The 20530-nt window shown below is 39.6% G+C and overlaps 1 protein-coding gene across 5 annotated transcripts in view; it reads right to left on the reverse strand.

The window, feature by feature from the left end:
* ANKRD28 (ankyrin repeat domain 28) overlaps nucleotides 1-20530 on the reverse strand; it is a 225751-nt gene that overhangs the window by 22810 nt on the left and 182411 nt on the right. For all 5 annotated transcript variants that reach the window (XM_070797137.1, XM_019964561.2, XM_070797139.1 and 2 more), the window contains 6 exons: nucleotides 19195-19258; nucleotides 18931-18999; nucleotides 16267-16407; nucleotides 5038-5149; nucleotides 4081-4107; nucleotides 3588-3662 (listed from right to left, as the gene is read on the reverse strand). In XM_070797137.1, coding sequence (XP_070653238.1) covers nucleotides 3588-3662; nucleotides 4081-4107; nucleotides 5038-5149; nucleotides 16267-16407; nucleotides 18931-18999; nucleotides 19195-19258 — 488 coding nt within the window. The remainder of the gene's footprint in view (nucleotides 1-3587; nucleotides 3663-4080; nucleotides 4108-5037; nucleotides 5150-16266; nucleotides 16408-18930; nucleotides 19000-19194; nucleotides 19259-20530) is intronic.

Genomic DNA, 20530 nt, shown 5'->3' on the forward strand with positions numbered 1-20530 from the left:
AATCCCTCCCAGCATCAGAGTCTTTTCCAATGAGTCAGCTCTTCGCATGAGGTGGCCAAAGTACTGGAGTTTCAGCTTTAGCATCATTCCTTCCAAAGAAATCCCAGGGCTAATCTCCTTTAGGATGGACTGGTTGGATCTCCTTGCAGTCCAAGGGACTCTCAAAAGTCTTCTCCAACACCACAGTTCAAAAGCATCAATTCTTCGGCACTCAGCTTTCTTCACAGTCCAACTCTCGCATCCATACATGACCACTGGAAAAACCATAGCTTTGACTAGACGGACCTTTGTTGGCAAAGTAATGTCTCTGCTTTTCAATATGCTATCTAGGTTGGTCATAACTTTCCTTCCAAGGAGTAAGCGTCTTTTAATTTCATGGCTGCAGTCACCATCTGCAGTGATTTTGGAGCCCCCAAAAATAAAGTCTGTCACTGTTTCCACTGTTTCCCTATCTATTTCCCATGAAGTGATGGGACCAGATGAAAGAATGTTACTACGCCTCAATCACAAGAGAGAGTAGCAACTGAAGCTCAGCTAGTACTTGTGCCCTGTGATTTCTCAAAGTAAAATGACTACCCTATCCTACAATGTGCCATATTTCAAACAAAAATTTTTCTTTTCAAAAATATTTAAACTGAGCCCTGCTGGAATAACTGCTAGGTGCTAGGCACTGTCCTACAGTACAGCAGAGCAAGAAGATTTTAAGATTTGTCTGAAACTCCCTCTTTACACAATCTGAAAAAGGGGCTCTCCAGAGAATTCACTTCAAAACCAACATGTCAACTGAACATCTATCACGCTTATTGGACTGGACACTGAGCAGACATGAAGGCAACAAAGATGGTTCTGGTGGGGAAGGAATGTCTTCTCTGTTCACTCATGTCACCCCTTTTAGATGAGGAACGAGCCATTTTCTAATACTGTTCAGACCTGCAGCTTAGCACATACTGGCAAAGCTGTAAATAATCCCATGTGAACTTTTCATTTAGAATTGAAAAATATAAAATCCTACCATGTTTGTGCTAACTATCACTTGCTTCTAAAAAGAGGTATTTAGCTAGAAAGAGGGCCCCACACTGTATCAAAGGGCTGTTAAGCTACTTCTTGTGGGAAATGTCACAGAGGACCAGCAGGAGATAAAGCTGCTCTGGGCCTTACTGATCCCTTGATGTTTCTGACTCCTTCAAGGTGAAATGACTGGAGATCACTGAGCTCTACTGTCTGAGGATCACCTCTAGGCTTGTTCTTCAGTTCAGTTCAGTTCAGTTCAGTTGCTCAGTCATGTCTGACTCTTTGTGACCCCATGAATCGCGCACGCCAGGCCTCCCTGTCTATCACCATCTCCTGGAGTTCACTCAGACTCACGTCCACCGAGTTAGTGATGCCATCCAGCCATCTCATCCTCTGTCGTCCCCTTCTCCTCCTGCCCCCAATCCCTCCCAGCATCAGCGTCTTTTCCAATGAGTCAACTCTTCGCATGAGGTGGCCAAAGTACTGGAGTTTCAGCTTTAGCATCATTCCTTCCAAAGAAATCCCAGGGCTGATCTCCTTTAGGATGGACTGGTTGGATCTCCTTGCAGTCCAAGGGACTCTCAAGAGTCTTCTCCAACACCAGAGTTCAAAAGCATCAATTCTTCGGCGCTCAGCTTTCTTCACAGTCCAACTCTCGCATCCATACATGACCACTGGAAAAACCACAGCCTTGACTAGACAGACCTTTGTTGGCAAAGTAATGTCTCTGCTTTTGAATATGCTATCTAGGTTGGTCATAACTTTTCTTCCAAGGAGTAAGCGTCTTTTAATTTCATGGCTGCAGTCACCATCTGCAGTGATTTTGGAGCCCCCAAAAATAAAGTCTGACACTGTTTCCACCGTTTCCCCATGTCTTTCCCATGAAGTGATGGGACCAGATGCCATGATCTTCATTTTCTGAATGTTGAGCTTTCAGCCAACTTTTTCACTCTCCTCTTTCAGTTTCATCAAGAGGCTTTTTAGTTCCTCTTCGCTACCAGGTCAATAAAATCACACCACTAAAAGAAGGACAGCTAGAGGCCAGGGTGGTGTGTGCACAGGGCTCCTATCCTCATGATGTCTCTGACTGGGTTAGGACAGGGGCTTGGGTGTCTAGCATGTGTGAAGGGAGGACCAAGGCCAGTTTCCTCAGCCCTCAGGCCGGTGTGTTTTCACTGCAGCAAGTTGTCCCGGATTGCGAGTTTGGAAGGAAAAAAATCACTTAGGTAATTTCTGAAAACCATCTAGGGACAGATACAAAATGCCAAAGTGGTGGCATAACCACATTTCACTGAACCTGATTATAAAAATCACAAAATTGTTTCAATTTCAGCTTAAAAATAATATTTGGCACACCCCTGTTCATAACAGCACTATTCACAATAGCCACGGAATAAAATAACTAGTTAAAGGAACTAATCTTTTTGAGATAATGTATTCAAAAACTTGACAAAGTGCTTAGTCTGGCACTTAGTAAGTGTTTAAGAGATGAGGTGCTATTATTTTAAGAGTGATGAGAACAATGAAGGAAGAAGTGCCTAGTCATCTGCTCAGACATCATTTCTTGCCACCCATAGTAAAACGGCTATTTTCTCCATGCTGGCTTTGCAGTTCCAGATGACTTATTTACTATGCAGGCCTGGAAGAGTATATAGTATTTCCAAAGATCCAAAGGGCAAGGAAGCAAGGAGCTTCAGCATGTCTTCTTAGTTATTTAGACCATGGTAGGAAGTACTGCTGGGGAGAAAGGGGCAGAAAGATAAGGCAGAAAATTCAATGTACATGTGTGTCAGTGTCAGAAAATAGGCCAGAAGAATATTAAGACAAAAAATGATAGTATTTGTGAGAGGAAACAAATGGGTCACTGAACTTTTAGTGACACACACTAAGTACAGACCCTTAAAACAGTTTACTGCACTTGAAACCAGAGGTCTCACTAACAGTGACAGGGCCCAATTCTCCTGACTCTTAAAGTCCCCCACCTCCCACAACATGCTGTGTTTCAAAGATAATTCTTCTTTCAGCACAGAGGAATGAGATTGAGCCCTGCCTGAAATCCATAAGGTAATTCATTCCTATATATGACTTAACTGTCACACTCTCTCCTAACCTCCTCTTAGTGATGGACATTAGTGACACTAGAAAATCATGAAATTAAATCCTATAGCACAAGCAACCGAAGGACCAGTGAACACACACTTACCACCCCAAAAATCACAAAGTAAGCAAAACATTGTAGAAATGCCACAGAAATTATTGTTCTTGTATTATCTGCTTAAGAATGCAGAAGCCATTCCACTAGGGCGGGTCATTTTAAAGTTCACATCTCAGGCATATTCTCTCCTTAGAGCAGGTCTGGGGGAAATTAAACTCATCCCCCTCTCCTTTTTTTTAAAAGACAAACAAACAAAAGCACATTAAAGAATTCTCTGTATTAGGCAAGTTCTTACAGCCTTAATTCTACGATCATCATTATTAGGACCCAAAGTTCTCCGTCCTAGTTTGAGTCAACACAAACAGGTATGAGATATTTTCAGTAAACCAGCCATCAAGTTGGCTGTGAAGGCAGTACTTACAGCCAAGTGTAAAGGGCTTATTGTTGCTCTATTGTCTGAATCATTCAGCATGTCTGTTCCCGATGTTTCCATTAACTGAGAAAGAAAAGAATTTTAAATGTCAGAAATGGCACTTTTAGACATACCATAGCAGTTATTCCTGGTCCCCCTCCCCCAAGTTCAAATCCATTTTTAGAGTATAAGTGGATACTTGACATGAATTTAAAAATCCCAAAACATTATATTATGAAAACTAAGCTCAGAAACCTTACAGAGTGGATTATCCTGAAAACCTGGACCCCAAACTAAGAGTTTTGAGGGAATGGCTACAAACTCCGACTTTGAAAGAAATGCTGTTTAACTGCCACCAAGTGAGAACCACCTCCCTCCCCCTCCCTTACATGATTTCTGTCACCATCTTTGTTCCCAGGAATGTGTCAGACGGGCTCCAGTTCGAGTGAGAGCAAATACTTAAATACTCTGAATAGTAGTGGGAAAACTGATTAATACTTACAACATCTAAAGGAGTTTCACTTGCAATCTGAAATAAAATTTAAAATAAAAATATTGAGTTGAAGAAGCAGTCATATATAGTAAAGAGATAAATGCAAACTATATGTCTTTATTTACCTATGGCTTTGTTAAATTCCCTTCTGAACTTGTGCTTTGCCTCCAAAAATTTATAGTCTTTTTTTAAGTAAACAACTTAAAAGACTAGACCAAAAATCTATATACATGGGTCTCAGATTTTAGTCAGGAAATACCATACTAACCTAAGGAAATAGTATTTCTGCAGCAGGGTTCTAAATGCTATATTAAGTATGACAACCTCCTTTTTCTTTTTTATACCCACGCTTCTTGAATTTTACTCCCCCTTTAAGGAAAGCAATGTTGATTTATAAGTAAACTTAACTGAAGAAACCTGTAACGTGAGGCATGTACCACACACCTGAGAATCATGTAACTTGCCTTTTGGTTTGGCTGAGTTGGGTGAACGGTGTATACATTCAGGAATGAGACCACATTTGAAATAAAAAGTTCCTCTGCAGCAGATGAGTCTCCCTTCTCAGGACAGACTGCTAGTAGACTGGGCCTTTCAGAACTCCTAAATATGCAGGGGGGATCTTCTCATAGGGACATGTATTTCTCACATATGACAAAGTTACAGTTTAATGCCTTCTGGAAAACGTTTCACGAGGCAGGGGCAGTGAATGTTAGGGGGGCATGGGGGTTTCTAAGGGAAGGACACAAGGAGACCTCTCCAGAGATCTAATTTCTTTCTGTCCCCTTTCTCTGTGAAAGGGAAAAGGGAATGAAAGAAAGCTTAATGAGGCAAGTGTGAATTTAAGATGGAAAGGGATTCTAAAGATATTACAAGGCATTTATTTCTTGATTCATTTATTCTCATTGTCATTACATTATTAGAACATAAACTCACACTTGTCCTTCCACAAGAACTCAGGATTCTTACCAGCTGAAGACACAGACGGTGACCATATGCAGCTGAATAATGAACGGCATTGTATCCTTGCTTGTCCCGGATCCCTGGATTTGCATCATTTCTTAATAAGTATTCCAGGCACCTATTAGAGTAAGACATATTCAAAATTCTAAATCCTGCATTTTAACCAGTGATAAAAACAAAGACAAACTCAAAACTGGCAATTTTTCTTACACTTGAATAATGTAAAAATCATAAATATACCTACACTACATAAATTTATCATTTAAATGACACCAACTGTAAGTATCATAAAGCCACAAATTAAATGTTCGTAAGAGAGTCTTCTTTATTCACAGCTTGTCCGTGTACGGCACCAGTCAGCCTACTCAGTGTTTGACAGGATTAGATTCCCAGTGGCGGGAGCGTCCAATCTATCTGGACCACAGAGTAAGTATGATATCTCATTAGGAAGCTCAAGAAAGGATGTAGAAATATCTCCCAAAACCAAGATCAGAATTCAAAGATCTTGCTTTAGAGACCTGGAAAGTGTGGGAACAATGCACAACTGCTATACAGGTAACAAGGGAGATCTTCTCACAGGAAACAGGCTTTATTCCTGCTATTACACTATGAAGAAAGCAATTTTAAAAGGACTTTAAGATTCACAATTTGTTGTAATTTTGATAAATGTTATTGTTACTACAGCCAAAAAAAAGAGTACTGAATTAGAAACTAAAAGATTTATCTCTAGAGTTAGTTTGATACCATCCACCTTGGACAAATAGTTTCTTCACCTTTATGGTGAAATGGCTTTTGTTTATTCATCTTATAGATGGAGGTACAAATTCAACTAAATAATCTAAACACCATTCATGTTTTTTATTAAGTCTGCTTTAAAAACACAGACATTTCACTCAAGGGCATATCTTTCTATCTTTAATCAAGTTCTCTAGATGTGAATGATAAAACAGCAATAGTTCTCCTTACAAAGACTTGAATACAAGACAGATTCTATCAGTGGAACAACCTATTTTAAGATAACTTGCTGATACATGAGTACAGGGGAAAAAAGATTTATTTAAGGAAAGAAAAACAAGTAGGTTAGTTCATGCTTACTTTCTGAAGTAGGAGGGCAAGTCTCAAAGCACTACTAACCGTGACTAGTTGCAAGTATACAGCATTAAATGGTTTGAAATAATTCAACCATAATACATCCAGAAGTTCCTATCAATCACAGTGTTTAATAGTTTACCTTCACATTATTAGATGATTTGTCTCCTACAGCAAAACAAAGACTAAAAGTTGATTTACAACTATAAAATTACTTCTATTGCCATGCCTTTCAAATTTTGCTAAAGCAGTATGAATTTTCATAACTACTTTGTAAGCATTATCTTTAACAAATGAAAAAATTACCGACATTCAGGAAAAGTAAATCACTTGCTCCCAATCTTTTGGTTAGAAGCAAGGACTAGACCTCATGTCTTTTCTTCAGGTGTTCTTGCTACAAATGTTTCAGCACAGGGGTTAATGAGCTAGTGACACTTTAACATGGATGTTTATAAAATACTGAGCCACAAAACCGCTTAATCTTGAAAATCTAGACCTCACTTTTGACTTGCAATTGAGAAGGCAAAGAGTCGATCCTCACTTTCTCACTGTAAGTTAACACATGGTCATTTTATAAAACTCAGAAAATTAAGACAGGAAAATTTTCTATGAAACCCTCCTTCCCCTAAAATTAACTATATATATACAAAATCTGGAGGAATATTTATGGCTAAATATCTCCTCCTTCCCCTAAAATTAACTATCTATGAAAAACCTGGAGGAATATTTGTGGCTAAATACCTAATAAACCACACTCACTGTTAAATACTTTGTTTTCTTCATCTGTTAGACAAATTAAATATCTTCATTCCAATTAGCATGTAATTTAAACCGGGGAGATGCTCAAACCATTTAAATTTCTCCTACTCTTCCTCCACCACCATAACTCCTACCACTTTTTCTGGACTGAATGCAACCCACGTGCTCCATGGCTGGTCAGAGCCCTGGGAGAGGAGCACGTACCCAGGGGCAGGGAATGGGGCACTGTCAGCAGACGCCTCCGACTCTCCCTGACCACAGGGCACACACAATAGTCAGTGCTTACATAAGACAGGCATTAACCATAGTTTAAAAACTATGGCTCATCGTTATAGGAAGATTGTAATGTATCAGGTATTGTTTAAGCAATTTTGATACTCTATCTCATATGACACTCTACCTTAATATGCTATAGGAGATCAGTGGAGAAACAACTCCTGAAAGAATGAAGGGATGAAGCCAAAGGAAAAACAATGCCCAGTTGTGGATATGACTCATGATGGAAGTAAAGTCTGATGCTGTAAAGAGCAATATTGCATAGGAACCTGGAAAGTTAGGTCCATGAATCAAGGTAAATGGAAGTGGTTAAACAGGAGATGGCAAGAGTGAACGTCGACATTCTAGGAATCAGTAAACTAAAATGGACTGGAATGGGCGAATTTAACTCAGATGACCATTATATCTACTACTGTGGGCAAGAATCCCTTAGAAGAAATGGAGTAGTCATCATAGTCAATAGAGTCCAAAAGGCAGTACTTGGGTGCAATCTCAAAAATGACAGAATGATCTCTGTTTGTTTCCAAGGCAAACCATTCAATATCACAATAATTTAAGTCTATGCCCCGACCAGTAATGCTGAAGAAGCTGAAGTGCAACGGTTCTATGAAGACCTACAAGACCTTTTAAAACTAACACCCAAAAAGAAGTCCTTTTCATCATAGGGGACTGGAATGAAAAAGTAGGAAGTCAAGAGACACCTGGAGAAATAGGCAAATTTGGCCTTGGAGTATGGAATGAAGCAGGGCAAAGGCTAATAGAGTTTAGCCAAGAGAATGCACTGGTCATAGAAAACACCCTCTTTCAACAACACAAGAGAAGACATTACACATGGACATCACCAGATGGTCAATACCAAAATCAGAATGATTATATTCTTTGCAGCCAAAGATGGAGAAGCTCTATACACTCAGCAAAAACAAGACCAAGAGATGACTGTGGCTCAGATCATGAACTTCTAATTGCCAAATTCAGACTTAAATTGAAGAAAGTAGGGAAAACCACTAGACCATTCAGGTATGACCTAAATCAAATCCCTTATGATTATACAGTAGAGTGACAAACAGATTCAAGGGATCAGACCAGATAAACAGAGTGCCTGGAGAACTATGGACAGAGATTCGTGACTTTGTACAGGAGGCAGGGATCAAGACCATCCTTATGGAAAAGAAATGTAAGAAGGCAAAATGGTTGTCTGAGGAGGCCTTACAAATAGCTGTGAAAGGAAGGAAAGTGAAAAGCAAAGGAGGAAAGGTAAGATAAAGCATCTGAATGCACAGTTCCAAAGAATAGCAAGGAGAGATAAGAAAGCCTTCCTCAGTGATCAATGCAAAGAAATAGAGGAAAACAATAGAATGGGAAAGACTAGAGCTCTCTTCAAGAAAATGAGAGATACCAAGGGAACATTTCATGCAAAGATGGGCTTGATAAAGGACAGAAATGGTATGGACCTAACAGAAACAGAAGATATTAAGAAGAGGTGGCAAGAATACACAGAAGAACTGTACAAATAAGATCTTCACGACCCAGACAATCATGATGGTATGATCATTCACCTAGAGCCAGACATCTTGGAAAGCAAAGTCAAGCGGGCCTTAGGAAGCATCACTACAAACATCACTCATAGAGGTGATGGAATTCCAGTTGAGCTAATTCAAATCCTAAAAGATGATGCTGTGAAAGTGCTGCACTCAATATGCCAGCAAATTTGGAAAACTCAGCAGCGGTCACAGGACTGGAAAAGGTCACTTTTCATTCCAATCCCAAAGAAAGGCAATGCCAAAGAATGCTCAAACTAACACACAATTGCACTCATCTCACATGCTAGCAAAGTAATGCTCAAAATTCTCCAAGCAAGGCTTCAACAGTATGTGAACCGTGAACTTCCAGATGGTCAAGTTGGATTTAGAAAAGGCAAAGGAACCAGAGATCAAATTGCCAACATCCTCTGGATCATCAAAAAAGCAAGGGAGTTTCAGAAAAACATCTACTTCTGCTTCATTGAGTACGCCAAAGCCTTTGACTGTGTGGATCACAATAAACTGTGGAAAATTCTGAAAGAGATGGGAATACCAGACCACCTGATCTGCCTCTTGAGAAATCTGTATGCAGGTCAGGAAGCAACAGTTAGAACTGGACATGGAACAACAGACTGGTTCCAAACAGGGAAAAAGAGTCCGTCAAGCCTTTATATTGTCATCCTGCTTATTTAACTTGTATGCAGAGTACATCATGAGAAACACTGGGCTGGATGAAGCACAAACTGGAATCAAGATTTATGGGAGAAATATCAATAACCTCAGATATGCAGATGACACCATCCTTATGGCAGAAAGTAAAGAAGAACTAAAGAGCCTCTCGATGAAAGTGAAAGAGAAGATTAAAAATGTTGGCTTAAAACTCAACATTCAGAAAACTAAGATCATGGCATCTGGTCCCATCACTTCATGGCAAATAGATGGGGAAACAGTGGAAACAGTGACAGACTTTATTTTCTTGGGCTCCAAAATCACTGCAGATGGTGACTGCAGCCATGAAATTAAAGATGCTTGCTTCTTGGAAGAAAAGTTATGACCAACCTAGACAGCATATTAAAAAGCAGAGACATTACTTTGCCAACAAAGGTCCATCTAGTCAAAGCTATGGTTTTTCCAGTAGTCAGGTATGGATGTGAGAGTTGGACTATAAGGAAAGCTGAGCACTGAAGAATTGATGCTTTTGAACTGTGGTGTTGGAGAAGACTCTTGAGAGTCCCTTGGACTGCAAGGAGATCCAACCAGTCCATCCTAAAGGAGATCAGTCCTGAATATTCACTGGAAGGACTATTGCTGATGCTGGCCACCTGATGCAAAGAACAGACTCATTTGAAAAGACCCTGATGCTGGGAAAGATTGAAGGCAGGAGGAGAAGGGGATGACAGAAGATGAGATGGTTGGATGGCATCACTGACTCAATGGACATGAGTTTGAGTAAACTCTGGGAGTTGGTGATGGGCAGGGAGGCCTGGTGTGCTGCAGTCCATGGGGTCACAGAATTGGACATGACTGAGTGACTGAAGTGAAACTCATGGCCATGTGTTAGGTCAGACTATTACTCCCACTTCACAGACGAAATGCACAGAGTTTAAGTAACCCACCCAAGGTCTCACAGCAATGACAGTACAGGTATCAAACCTAATGCTGTCTTACATGCATAACCAAAACAGTTAAAAAGGCTGCTGAATGCAAAGTTGTATACAATAGTCAAATGTATTTCTCTATTTCATAGCAAAAGGAAATTTAAAGACAAGATTTATTTTGACAGTAAAAATATGAAATACTTAGAAATAAACCTAATGATTATAAAAGTTCCAAGAAGAATGTATGATTCCACTTATATAAGGTTAAAAACAGGCAAAAATACACAATGCTATTAGAAGTCAAAATATGATTTAGTTTTTGTGAAAATCTATCTCCATTAAAAGTGTATCTTACGTTTAGATCTTTAATCCATTTTGAGTTTATTTTTGCGTATGGTGTTAGAAAGTGGTCCAGTTTCATTCTTTTACAAGTGGTTGACCAGATTTCCCAGCACCACTTGTTAAAGAGATTGTCTTTAATCCATTGTATATTCTTGCCTCCTTTGTCAAAGATAAGGTGTCCATATGTGCGTGGATTTATCTCTGGGCTTTCTATTTTATTCCATTGATCAATATTTCTGTCTTTGTGTCAGTACCATACTGTCTTGATAACTGTGGCTTTGTAGTAGAGCCTGAAGTCAGGTAGGTTGATTCCTCCAGTTCCATTCTTCTTTCTCAAAATCGCTTTGGCTATTCAAGGTTTTTTGTATTTCCATACAAATTGTGAAATTATTTGTTCTAGCTCTGTGAAGAATACTGTTGGTAGCTTGATAGGGATTGAGTTGAATCTATAAATTGCTTTGGGTAGTATACTCATTTTCACTATATTGATTCTTCCAATCCATGAACACGGTATATTTCTCCATCTATTAGTGTCCTCTTTGATTTCTTTCACCAGTGTTTTATAGTTTTCTATATATAGGTCTTTAGTTTCTTTAGGTAGATATATTCCTAAGTATTTTATTCTTTCCATTGCAATGGTGAATGGAATTGTTTCCTTAATTTCTCTTTCTGTTTTCTCATTATTAGTGTATAGGAATGCAAGGGATTTCTGTGTGTAAGACCAGAAACTATAAAACTCCTAGAGGAGAACATAGGCAAAACACTCTCCGACATACATCACAGCAGGATCCTCTATGCCCCACCTCCCAGAATATTGGAAATAAAAGCAAAAATAAACAAATGGGACCTAATTAACCTTAAAAGCTTCTGCACATCAAAGGAAACTATTAGCAAGGTGAAAAGACAGCCTTCAGAATGGGAGAAAATAATAGCAAATGAAGCAACCGACAAACAACTAATCTCAAAAATATACAAGCAACTCCTACAGCTCAACTCCAGAAAAATAAACGACCCAATCAAAAAATGGGCCAAAGAACTAAATAGACATTTCTCCAAAGAAGACACACAGATGGCCAACAAACACATGAAAAGATGCTCAACATCACTCATTATCAGAGAAATGCAAATCAAAACCACTATGAGGTACCATTTCAAGCCAGTCAGAATGGCTGCGATCCAAAAGTCTACAAATAATAAATGCTGGAGAGGGTGTGGAGAAAAGGGAACCCTCTTACACTGTTGGTGGGAATGCAAACTAGTACAGCCACTATGGAGAACAGTGTGGAGATTGCTTAAAAAACTGGAAATAGAACTGCCTTATGATCCAGCAACCCCACTGCTGGGCATACACACTGAGGAAACCAGAAGGGAAAGAGACACGTGTACCCCAATGTTCATCGCAGCACTGTTTATAATAGCCAGGACATGGAAGCAACCTAGATGTCCATCAGCAGATGAATGGATAAGAAAGCTGTGGTACATATACACAATGGAGTATTACTCAGCCATTAAAAAGAATACATTTGAATCAGTTCTAATGAGGTGGATGAAACTGGAGCCTATTACACACAGTGAAGTAAGCCAGAAGGAAAAGCATAAATACAGTATACTAACGCATATATATGGAATTTAGAAAGATGGTAACAATAACCCGGTGTACGAGACAGCAAAAGAGACACTGATGTATAGAACAGTCTTATGGACTCTGTGGGAGAGGGAGAGGGTGGGAAGATTTGGGAGAATGGCAATGAAACATGTAAAATATCATGTAGGAAACGAGTTGCCAGTCCAGGTTCGATGCACGATGCTGGATGCTTGGGGCTGGTGCACTGGGACGACCCAGAGGGATGGTATGGGGAGGGAGGAGGGAGGAGGGTTCGGGATGGGGAACACATGTATACCTGTGGTGGATTCATTTTGATATTTGGCAAAACTAATACAATTATGTAAAGTTTAAAAATAAAATAAAATTAGAAAAAAAAAAAGTGTATCTTAGTGAAATATATCTATGCATTCATAAACACATGTATCTATAACCACACGAACACAGAAAAGGCTATTGACAGATATATAGTAGGTCTGTAATTCTGATGACAGTATGCTGCTGCGGCTGCTAAGTCACTTCAGTCGTGTCTGACTCTGTGCGACCCCACAGACGGCAGCCCACCAGGCTCCTCTGTCCCTGGGATTCTCCAGGCAAGAATACTGGAGTGGGTTGCCACTTCCTTCTCCAATGCATGAAAGTGAAAAGTGAAAATGAAGTCGCTCAGTTGTGTCCAACTCTTAGCAACCCCATGGATTGTAACCTACTAGGCTCCTCCGTCCACGGGATTTTCCAGGCAAGAGTACTGGAGTGGGGTGCCATTGCCTTCTCTCGATGACACTATGAAGGACATGAAATGATCTACATAAATTTATGGAAATACCTGTGTTACTGGTAGTTATCACAGAAGAAAAGGCATGAGGAGGTCGTCTTCTTTATACGTAATCAGAATAAGCACCCCCAGCCCCAGGTCCTCACCCTTGTGCTCATAGGCAGCCCTATTTCTGTTCAAATGGCAAAGAGAGTTTTGTTTATAAGTACTGAATACATTTAATACTTTTGTTTGCTGAGTCATGACTGCTTATAGTGATTGCAGGCATCAGGATGATGGGGACAACTAGCAGGGTGAGTAGAAATGATGTCATGTATTTTTCCAACATTGATGGAAATTGGACAGAGGGACACACAGAGAGTAGAATTGTGCTATTAACTGTACATTAATAATCTGCCTCAAATGCGGGAGACCCGGGTTCGATCCCTGGGTTGGGAAGATCCCCTGGAGAAGGAAATGGTAATTCACTCCAGTATTCTTGCCTGGAGAATCTCATGGATGGAGAAGCCTGGTAGGCTACAGTCCACGGGGTCACAAAGAGTCGGACACGACTAAGCGACTTCACACACACACACAATTATAATAAGTTAGTATTTGTCACTTTGAAAACAGAGAACCAATGGCAGTGTGTCAAAAATCCCACAGTGTATACAATGTTCCCTGGGGAGGGTAACAGGACATTATCAAACAACTGTTCAAGAAGGAAACCAACAGACACAAATTACTAATAACAGTATTTGAAGCCATGGGAATTTATTTATCCTTTTAGAAAATATTTCACTCTGGCTTTGGCAGCAGAATGAATTATTTCAGATTCTCTTACTATTACCTAACCTATTCCAGGGATTTATAGCCTTGGAATCCAAAAAAATAAACCAACGCTTTAATTCTACTATGTAAGCCTCCAAAACTTGCTGAGAGAACGCCTCTGGTACTCTGTGGTTACTGTGGCGTAGAGCTTCCAGAGGTTCCCAGGGAACAAATCAGAGTTAATAAATGATGGTGTTAGAGAAGACCTCAGGGATTCTGATACTTTAAAAATAAGAGAGGCTCCAAAAACAGCGCTAGATTCTTTAACACGCATGACCTCAGTTTTCCCCACAACTCTGAGAATGAAGCCTACTTCTTAGAATTGTGGGGAAAACTGAGGTCATGCGTGTTAAAGAATCTAGCTTCTCTGGTGGCTCAGACGGTAAAGAATCCGCCTGCAATCCAAGAGACCTGCATTTGATCCCTGGGTTGGGAAGATCCCCGGGAGAAGGGAATGGCAACCCACTCCAGTACTCTTGCCTGGAGAATCCCATGGACAGAAGAGCCTGGAGGTCTATAGTCCGTGGAATCCCAAAGAGTTGGACATGAGTGAGTGACTAAGACTTTCACTTTTTCAGGTTTCATTCTCATTTTATAGATAAGTAAGTTTTTGCCTAACAATTACTTGCTCAGGCTCAAAGAGGATATTATGAAGACCTCAACACTTAAACTGGGTCTTTTGGAATAAAGCTCATGTTCTTTCTAGTACATCAGGCTGCTTGTATTGATACTGAGAATTAAGTGTCTAAGTAATAAATATCTCTAGCCTACTGCTCAAAACAGCTTATATTAGTTAATAAAACTAACAATTTAATTCACTTCAGTGCTAAGTACAGTTCTAAAGAAAAAGTAGACTGGCTTAAAATAAAACCACAAATCTCAAACAGTATAGGTTCAGCATTGTCATTTTTATGTTTTTGTGTAGGAATTCAGGTTTAACTGTCTAAGGGCAGGAGAAGCACGGGGTAATCTCTGTGTCTATGTGACCTCAGTGGAATTTATGCACATCACTGGGCAATATCCAATAAGCAGTTATGGGAACAGTGGTAAAGGACTACCGATGTGATCTAGTCATTTTAGCTATCATCTATTTTAGGAAAACCTATAAACCAAATCTTGAAATTATAAAATTTATAAAATAGAGAATAATCAACTCACCTAAGTTTACCCAAATACTTTCTGACTTACAAAGTGTTTATCACAGATTTTCTTTAAAGCTCTACTGCCCAAAAACATAATTCAAATAATTTACAGCTTCTCTCAAAAACTATCTATATTTAACTATTCTGATATATACGGAACTGTATATATTATATATTTCTCCAAAAAGAAAGTATAGTAATTCTTCAGTATCCAAGGGGGATTGGTTCCAAGAGTGCCTGTGGATATCAAAGACCATGAACCCTCAAGTCCCTTATAAAAAAGCGAACATAACCCTACAATGAATATAGTCAGCTCCCCAAATCTGCAGATGCAGAACTAGCAGACACAGAGTGCTGACAGCGTATTTACTAGAGCTTTCAAGATTAGAATTTTAACCACAAATCCAACATAACAAAAGGGATTTGCAATTACAGTCACAGATTTTATAATAAATTAATATTTGTGAGTAATATCATTAAATTATGCTTTTTATAAGGAAATAGATCTCTATTAAATGCAACTTCCTTGAAGTATATTTTATAAAATCTTTCCCTCAAAACCTTTGTTTTTATTTTCTACCCTTCACTGACTCAGACTCATGGGGAATACCACAGATCCTGAAGATATCTTCTCTGTCTCTAATGAGCTCATTTTCTTCCAAGAAGGCAATATACATTAAGGTACAGACATCTGACCAACTTCAGGTGAAAATTAATTATGAAAGAATTTATAAATCTCTCATTTGTTTTTATTAAGTCATCCTTGGGCAACATTTACTCACTCGCTGTCTACATAATTTACTTAAGTTAATATTTAGTACCAACTATGTCCAATTCTGCCAGTTCAATTACTCCCCATTTAAACACACATTTACAGGGATCCCTTGGGAATATGATGCTCTATCTGAAGGATACTGGTATTCCAATCTCCGCCCTATCCTCTTGACGGCACTGTCTGTCTACCTCTTGCCTCTCCTTTTCCCTGTGATACACTCAGCACTGCTGCCTCTGAGAAGTCACGTGGAAAAAGCTTGGAAGTGGTAGATACTAAGATGTGCTTTTGGAAGGGAGGACAAAGAGGGACCTTTATACTTCTTCTACCACCTCATTAGTTCATAAGGCAGGTTGCTGAGTAGAAGCAGGTAGTAATAACTATGATTAAGAATAACTATAAAAACAACTTATTTTCCACACTGAACACTCAGGGAAAGAAATAATAAAGAGTACAAAAAGGAAATACAAATTTGCTATGAAAGCCGCCACCTGTCTGCAGGTGCTGGTCCACAGAGACGACGACCCTGCACTCTCACCACGAGACACTCACTTGCCGTCCGTGTCTGACGTCGCTGCGTAGTGCAGGGGCGTGCATCCTCGCTCATCAAGGTCATTCACGCTTGCTCCTGAGCCCACAAGAGCAAATAGGCACTGGTAGTTGCAGTTGGCAGCAGCGTAATGCAGTGGAGATCTTTTTGCCCAAATTAATTAAAAAAAAAAAAAAAAAAAGTCAGGGACACACCCCAGGAAGTAAGAGCACAGCTGATCCACCCAGTTATAAATACTGTATTTATAGTAAGTTGGAGGTTGATTTCTGCCATATACTAAGTCTTTCAAAGGGCCAGACAGAAAGCTAGGAGGAGAAACCAAGATGCCCGAAAGCCTCTAAGAAAACAAAATAAGACAGAAACACAGTTAAAAGTAAAAGAATGTAAAATAAGATAGAAACACAGTTAAAAGCATTTCATAGCTTAGACAGTAACAATTACAGGTTTTTGAGTGAATTATGGATACCCTTCATATTCTGCTCCAAAACTTGAAAACTTGTATTCTTCTTCCTCCCTAATACCATCAGCAATCTAAGAAGAGTTTTCATTTTAACAAAGCTTCCCCTATACTAATACAAATGTTTCACAGTACAGAGGTAGCACCTTCTGTTATGTCTCGGTTGAGGAATAAATGGTAAGAAAAATACAGAAGTATGAAAAAGAATGCTGTAATATCAACTATATGGGAGAGCTTCACAGTAATATCAGATTTCTCAAGCAAAAATGTATACTTTTGAAGATTTTTCATCATTTTGAAGAGCTAGGGTACTGTGTTAATTACTAGAGACTGAATATTTGTAGCTTATTTCTTTCCAGTTACTGAAATGAAAAACAATGCTATTAAATTTAGGAGTTTCTGTATTTAGATTACAAAACTATAATGATTCATGACTTTTCATTTACAAAAAGAGGAAGAAGAAAGAAAACAGAAAAGTGAAGGTGAATTTAGTCCAGAGTCTTCATGGCATATTGTTTTCTAAAATATATACCTGGGAAAATGACAGTGAAGCATTATTTTACTTTATTGGATACTAGTATAATATAGTAATAGTATTTTTGAAGATGCAATTATTCCTGAATTATTTTCAAGCCTGTAAAGTTAGAAGCCCTGCCTGTAGCATACAGTGCTTTATGTACTACAAACTAACTAACGTGAGCTGGATTAAAGTCGGCTTACACCTGCATGCCCTCGAGCCTGTGCTCCGCAACAAGCCACTGCAACATGAAGCCCACTCACTGCAGCTAGAGAGGAGCCCCCGCTCACCACAACTAGAGGGGAGCCTATGTAGCAATGAAGATCCAGTGCAGCCAAATACATAAAATAAATAATTGTTAAAAGGGGGGAAAAAAAAAAAAGCACACTTACAAAAATAAATTAGCTATAAAAATATTGCACTCCAAAGACAAAGTGATTTTTGATTTCTTGGGTCACTGGCTCCTTCAGTCAGCAGGCATATGAGAACAGTCTGTTCCTCAAAGGAACAGCGGGTCCGACAGTTGTTTTCACTTTTCTTTCACACACTTCTGATTCTCTACCACATGTGATTCTATTGACCTCTGCACTATACCATTCCCAGGCACTGATACATATTCACACATTTCCTTCCAACACATACCCTCTCTCTTATCGTATACTCTGACATAATTCTCAAACTCCTGACATACAATTTCGCTCATATTGCCACCTTTCTTTTTCTTTTTTTACTGAGGTAACACTGGTTTATAACACTGCATAAGTTGCCTGCGTACATTAGACTTCTGTACACACTATAACACGCTCACGTGTTTTTCAAACTGCCTTCCACCCTTTCCTATATGGTTCCAACAGACATTGGGTCAATTCCCACTCTAAGTAACTTAGCAGACCCTGGTGGCTTTAATCACTGCAGTCACAGATGCAAGCAACAGTGAGGTCTGGGCTGAACAGTGAGAGTGTGGGTCGGCTGAGGGAACACAGGGCCTCTGCGTTCACACTGTGACCTGCTTCCTCCCTCCTAGTGCTCTGGAAGCAAAGCTAGGCCATAGAGTCTCTAAGAAAGAATGACTTGAGGGAATGGAGAACTACCACTGCTCTTGTAAGTTGCTGTTTAGGGAGCACAGGTACTGCACATGGGTTACATTTTCATAGCTATAAAGGAAGCAGAGGAATGACATCATAAAAGGTACGTAGTGCTTATAAAGGAAAGCTGTGGCTGGTAGGATGGGGCTATGGCAGGGGCCCAGTTGGAAGAAGGCTGTGGGTAAGAATGAATATTCAGAAGTTATTTCCTTATTGGAATCTTTCAACACATCATGATCACAATGTAAAAGATGTGAAAGTTTTTAGTTAACTCATAGAAGCCAAATAAAAAGATTAAGAAAGTCATTAAGGAAGCCATTAAGGACTTTCCCCATGGCTCAGACAGTAAAAAATCCGCCTGCAATGCAGAAGACATGGGTTCGAGCCTCGGGTCAGGAAGATTCCTGGAAAAGGGAATGGCAACCCTCACCAGGATTCTTGTCTGGGAAATCCCATGGACAGAGGAGCCTGGTGGCCTACAGTCCATGGGGCTGCAAAGAGTTGGACATGACTGAGAGACTAACACAGATGCCAAATTATAATTTGAGAAAGTCATTAAGCAAATAACATTAAGCAGGAGCTATAGAGGAACTGTACCACAGCTCACCTTCCAAACTTGTCTTTTTTGTTGAAGTCTGCACCAGTATTCAGCAGAAGGTTTAGGCACTCCAAATTACTACCCAGGAAAAATACAATGAGAAGATGCAACTGTCAATAACTTTATGATGAAATCGGTAGGTTTAAATAAGCATAAAAGTATGTTTTCAAATGAGGGCAGAGTGAATAAAATACTATGACGAAACAACAACAACAAAACCTGCCATGATCAGCTACCTTTTTCTTAAAAAAAGTAAAAATTTTGTTAACATACCCTCCAGCTGCAGCTGCATGTAGACAGGTCCTGCCAAAATCATCTGGGGTATCTATATCAAATCCTACAAGAATGAATACGTCTTATGTAATACTATATGCATGTTACTTTATGTTAAAGCATTACATTAACAATGTAAAAAATCACACCCCATCATACACAAAACTATGACTTACAAATAGGTACAAATTAATTGAAAACAGATTAATAATGTATTTTTTTTTAATTACCACTAAAACACTGGGGTTTTTTCAAAACAAATGCTAGAGTACTTGTTTAAAAGTCATAGGATACAATGGAATATTATTCAGCAATAAAAAGAAATAAAGTACTGATACATACTTATAACACTGGATGACCCCTCAGAACATTTCTAAGTGAAAAACCAGTCACAAAACCACGTTAGGTGATTCCACCTCTACAACCTACCTAGAACAGGTAAATTTAGAGATGGAAAGTAGATTATTGATTACTAAGGGCTGGGGGAGGGAGGAAATGGGGAACTGATGCCAAATGAAGTTTCTCTGGGTGTGGGCAGTAGCAAAAATTTTCTAAAACCCACTGTAGTCATGGTCACGTATCTCTGTGAATATACTAAACTGTAAGATACATAAACATTGTTGGGGGGGTGGTGTGCCACGCTGCACGGCATGTGGGATCTCAGTTCCCAGACCGGCATAGAAACTGCATCCCCTGCCTTGAGAAGCACGGAGTAACCAGTGCACTGCCAGGGAAGCCCCATGAATGATTTCTTAGTAAACTTTTTCCTTTGCTACCTGTGGATTACTACTAACACTGAGAAGGGAGTTTTATAATTCTCTTTCATAGATAAATGGGTATGTGATTACTTGTGGTATGCATACACTTAAAACACTCAAAACACAGTTACATCACTTAAAAGATATCACCAAGGGCTTCCCTGGTGGCTCAGTGGTAAAGAATGTACCTGCAGATGCAGAAGATGCAGGATCAACCCCTGATCCAGGAGGATCCCACACGCTGCAGGGCAACTGAGCCCACACACTACAGCTACGGGAGCCTGCCCTGTGGAGCCTGGGAGCCGCGACTGGAGCCGCGACTGGAGCCGGCATGCCTAGAGCCAGTGCTCTGCACCAAGAGAGGCCAGAGCAACGCGAAGCTTGTCACCACAGCTATGGGGCAGCCCCTACCCTCCCCAACTAGGAAGGAGCCCTCGCAGCAACGAAGACCGGGCAAAGCCAAGGGGGAAAAAAAGGTACCATTAAGAAAAACTCAGAAGGGTCTGTCTCACAATATGCTTTTTACCCAGAAACTTTCCCATAATTCTTTCAGCAATCATAAGTATTAATAACATATA

The sequence above is a fragment of the Bos indicus genome, chromosome 1 (genome assembly GCF_029378745.1).
Source record: "Bos indicus isolate NIAB-ARS_2022 breed Sahiwal x Tharparkar chromosome 1, NIAB-ARS_B.indTharparkar_mat_pri_1.0, whole genome shotgun sequence".
Classification (NCBI taxonomy): Eukaryota; Metazoa; Chordata; class Mammalia; order Artiodactyla; family Bovidae; genus Bos; species Bos indicus.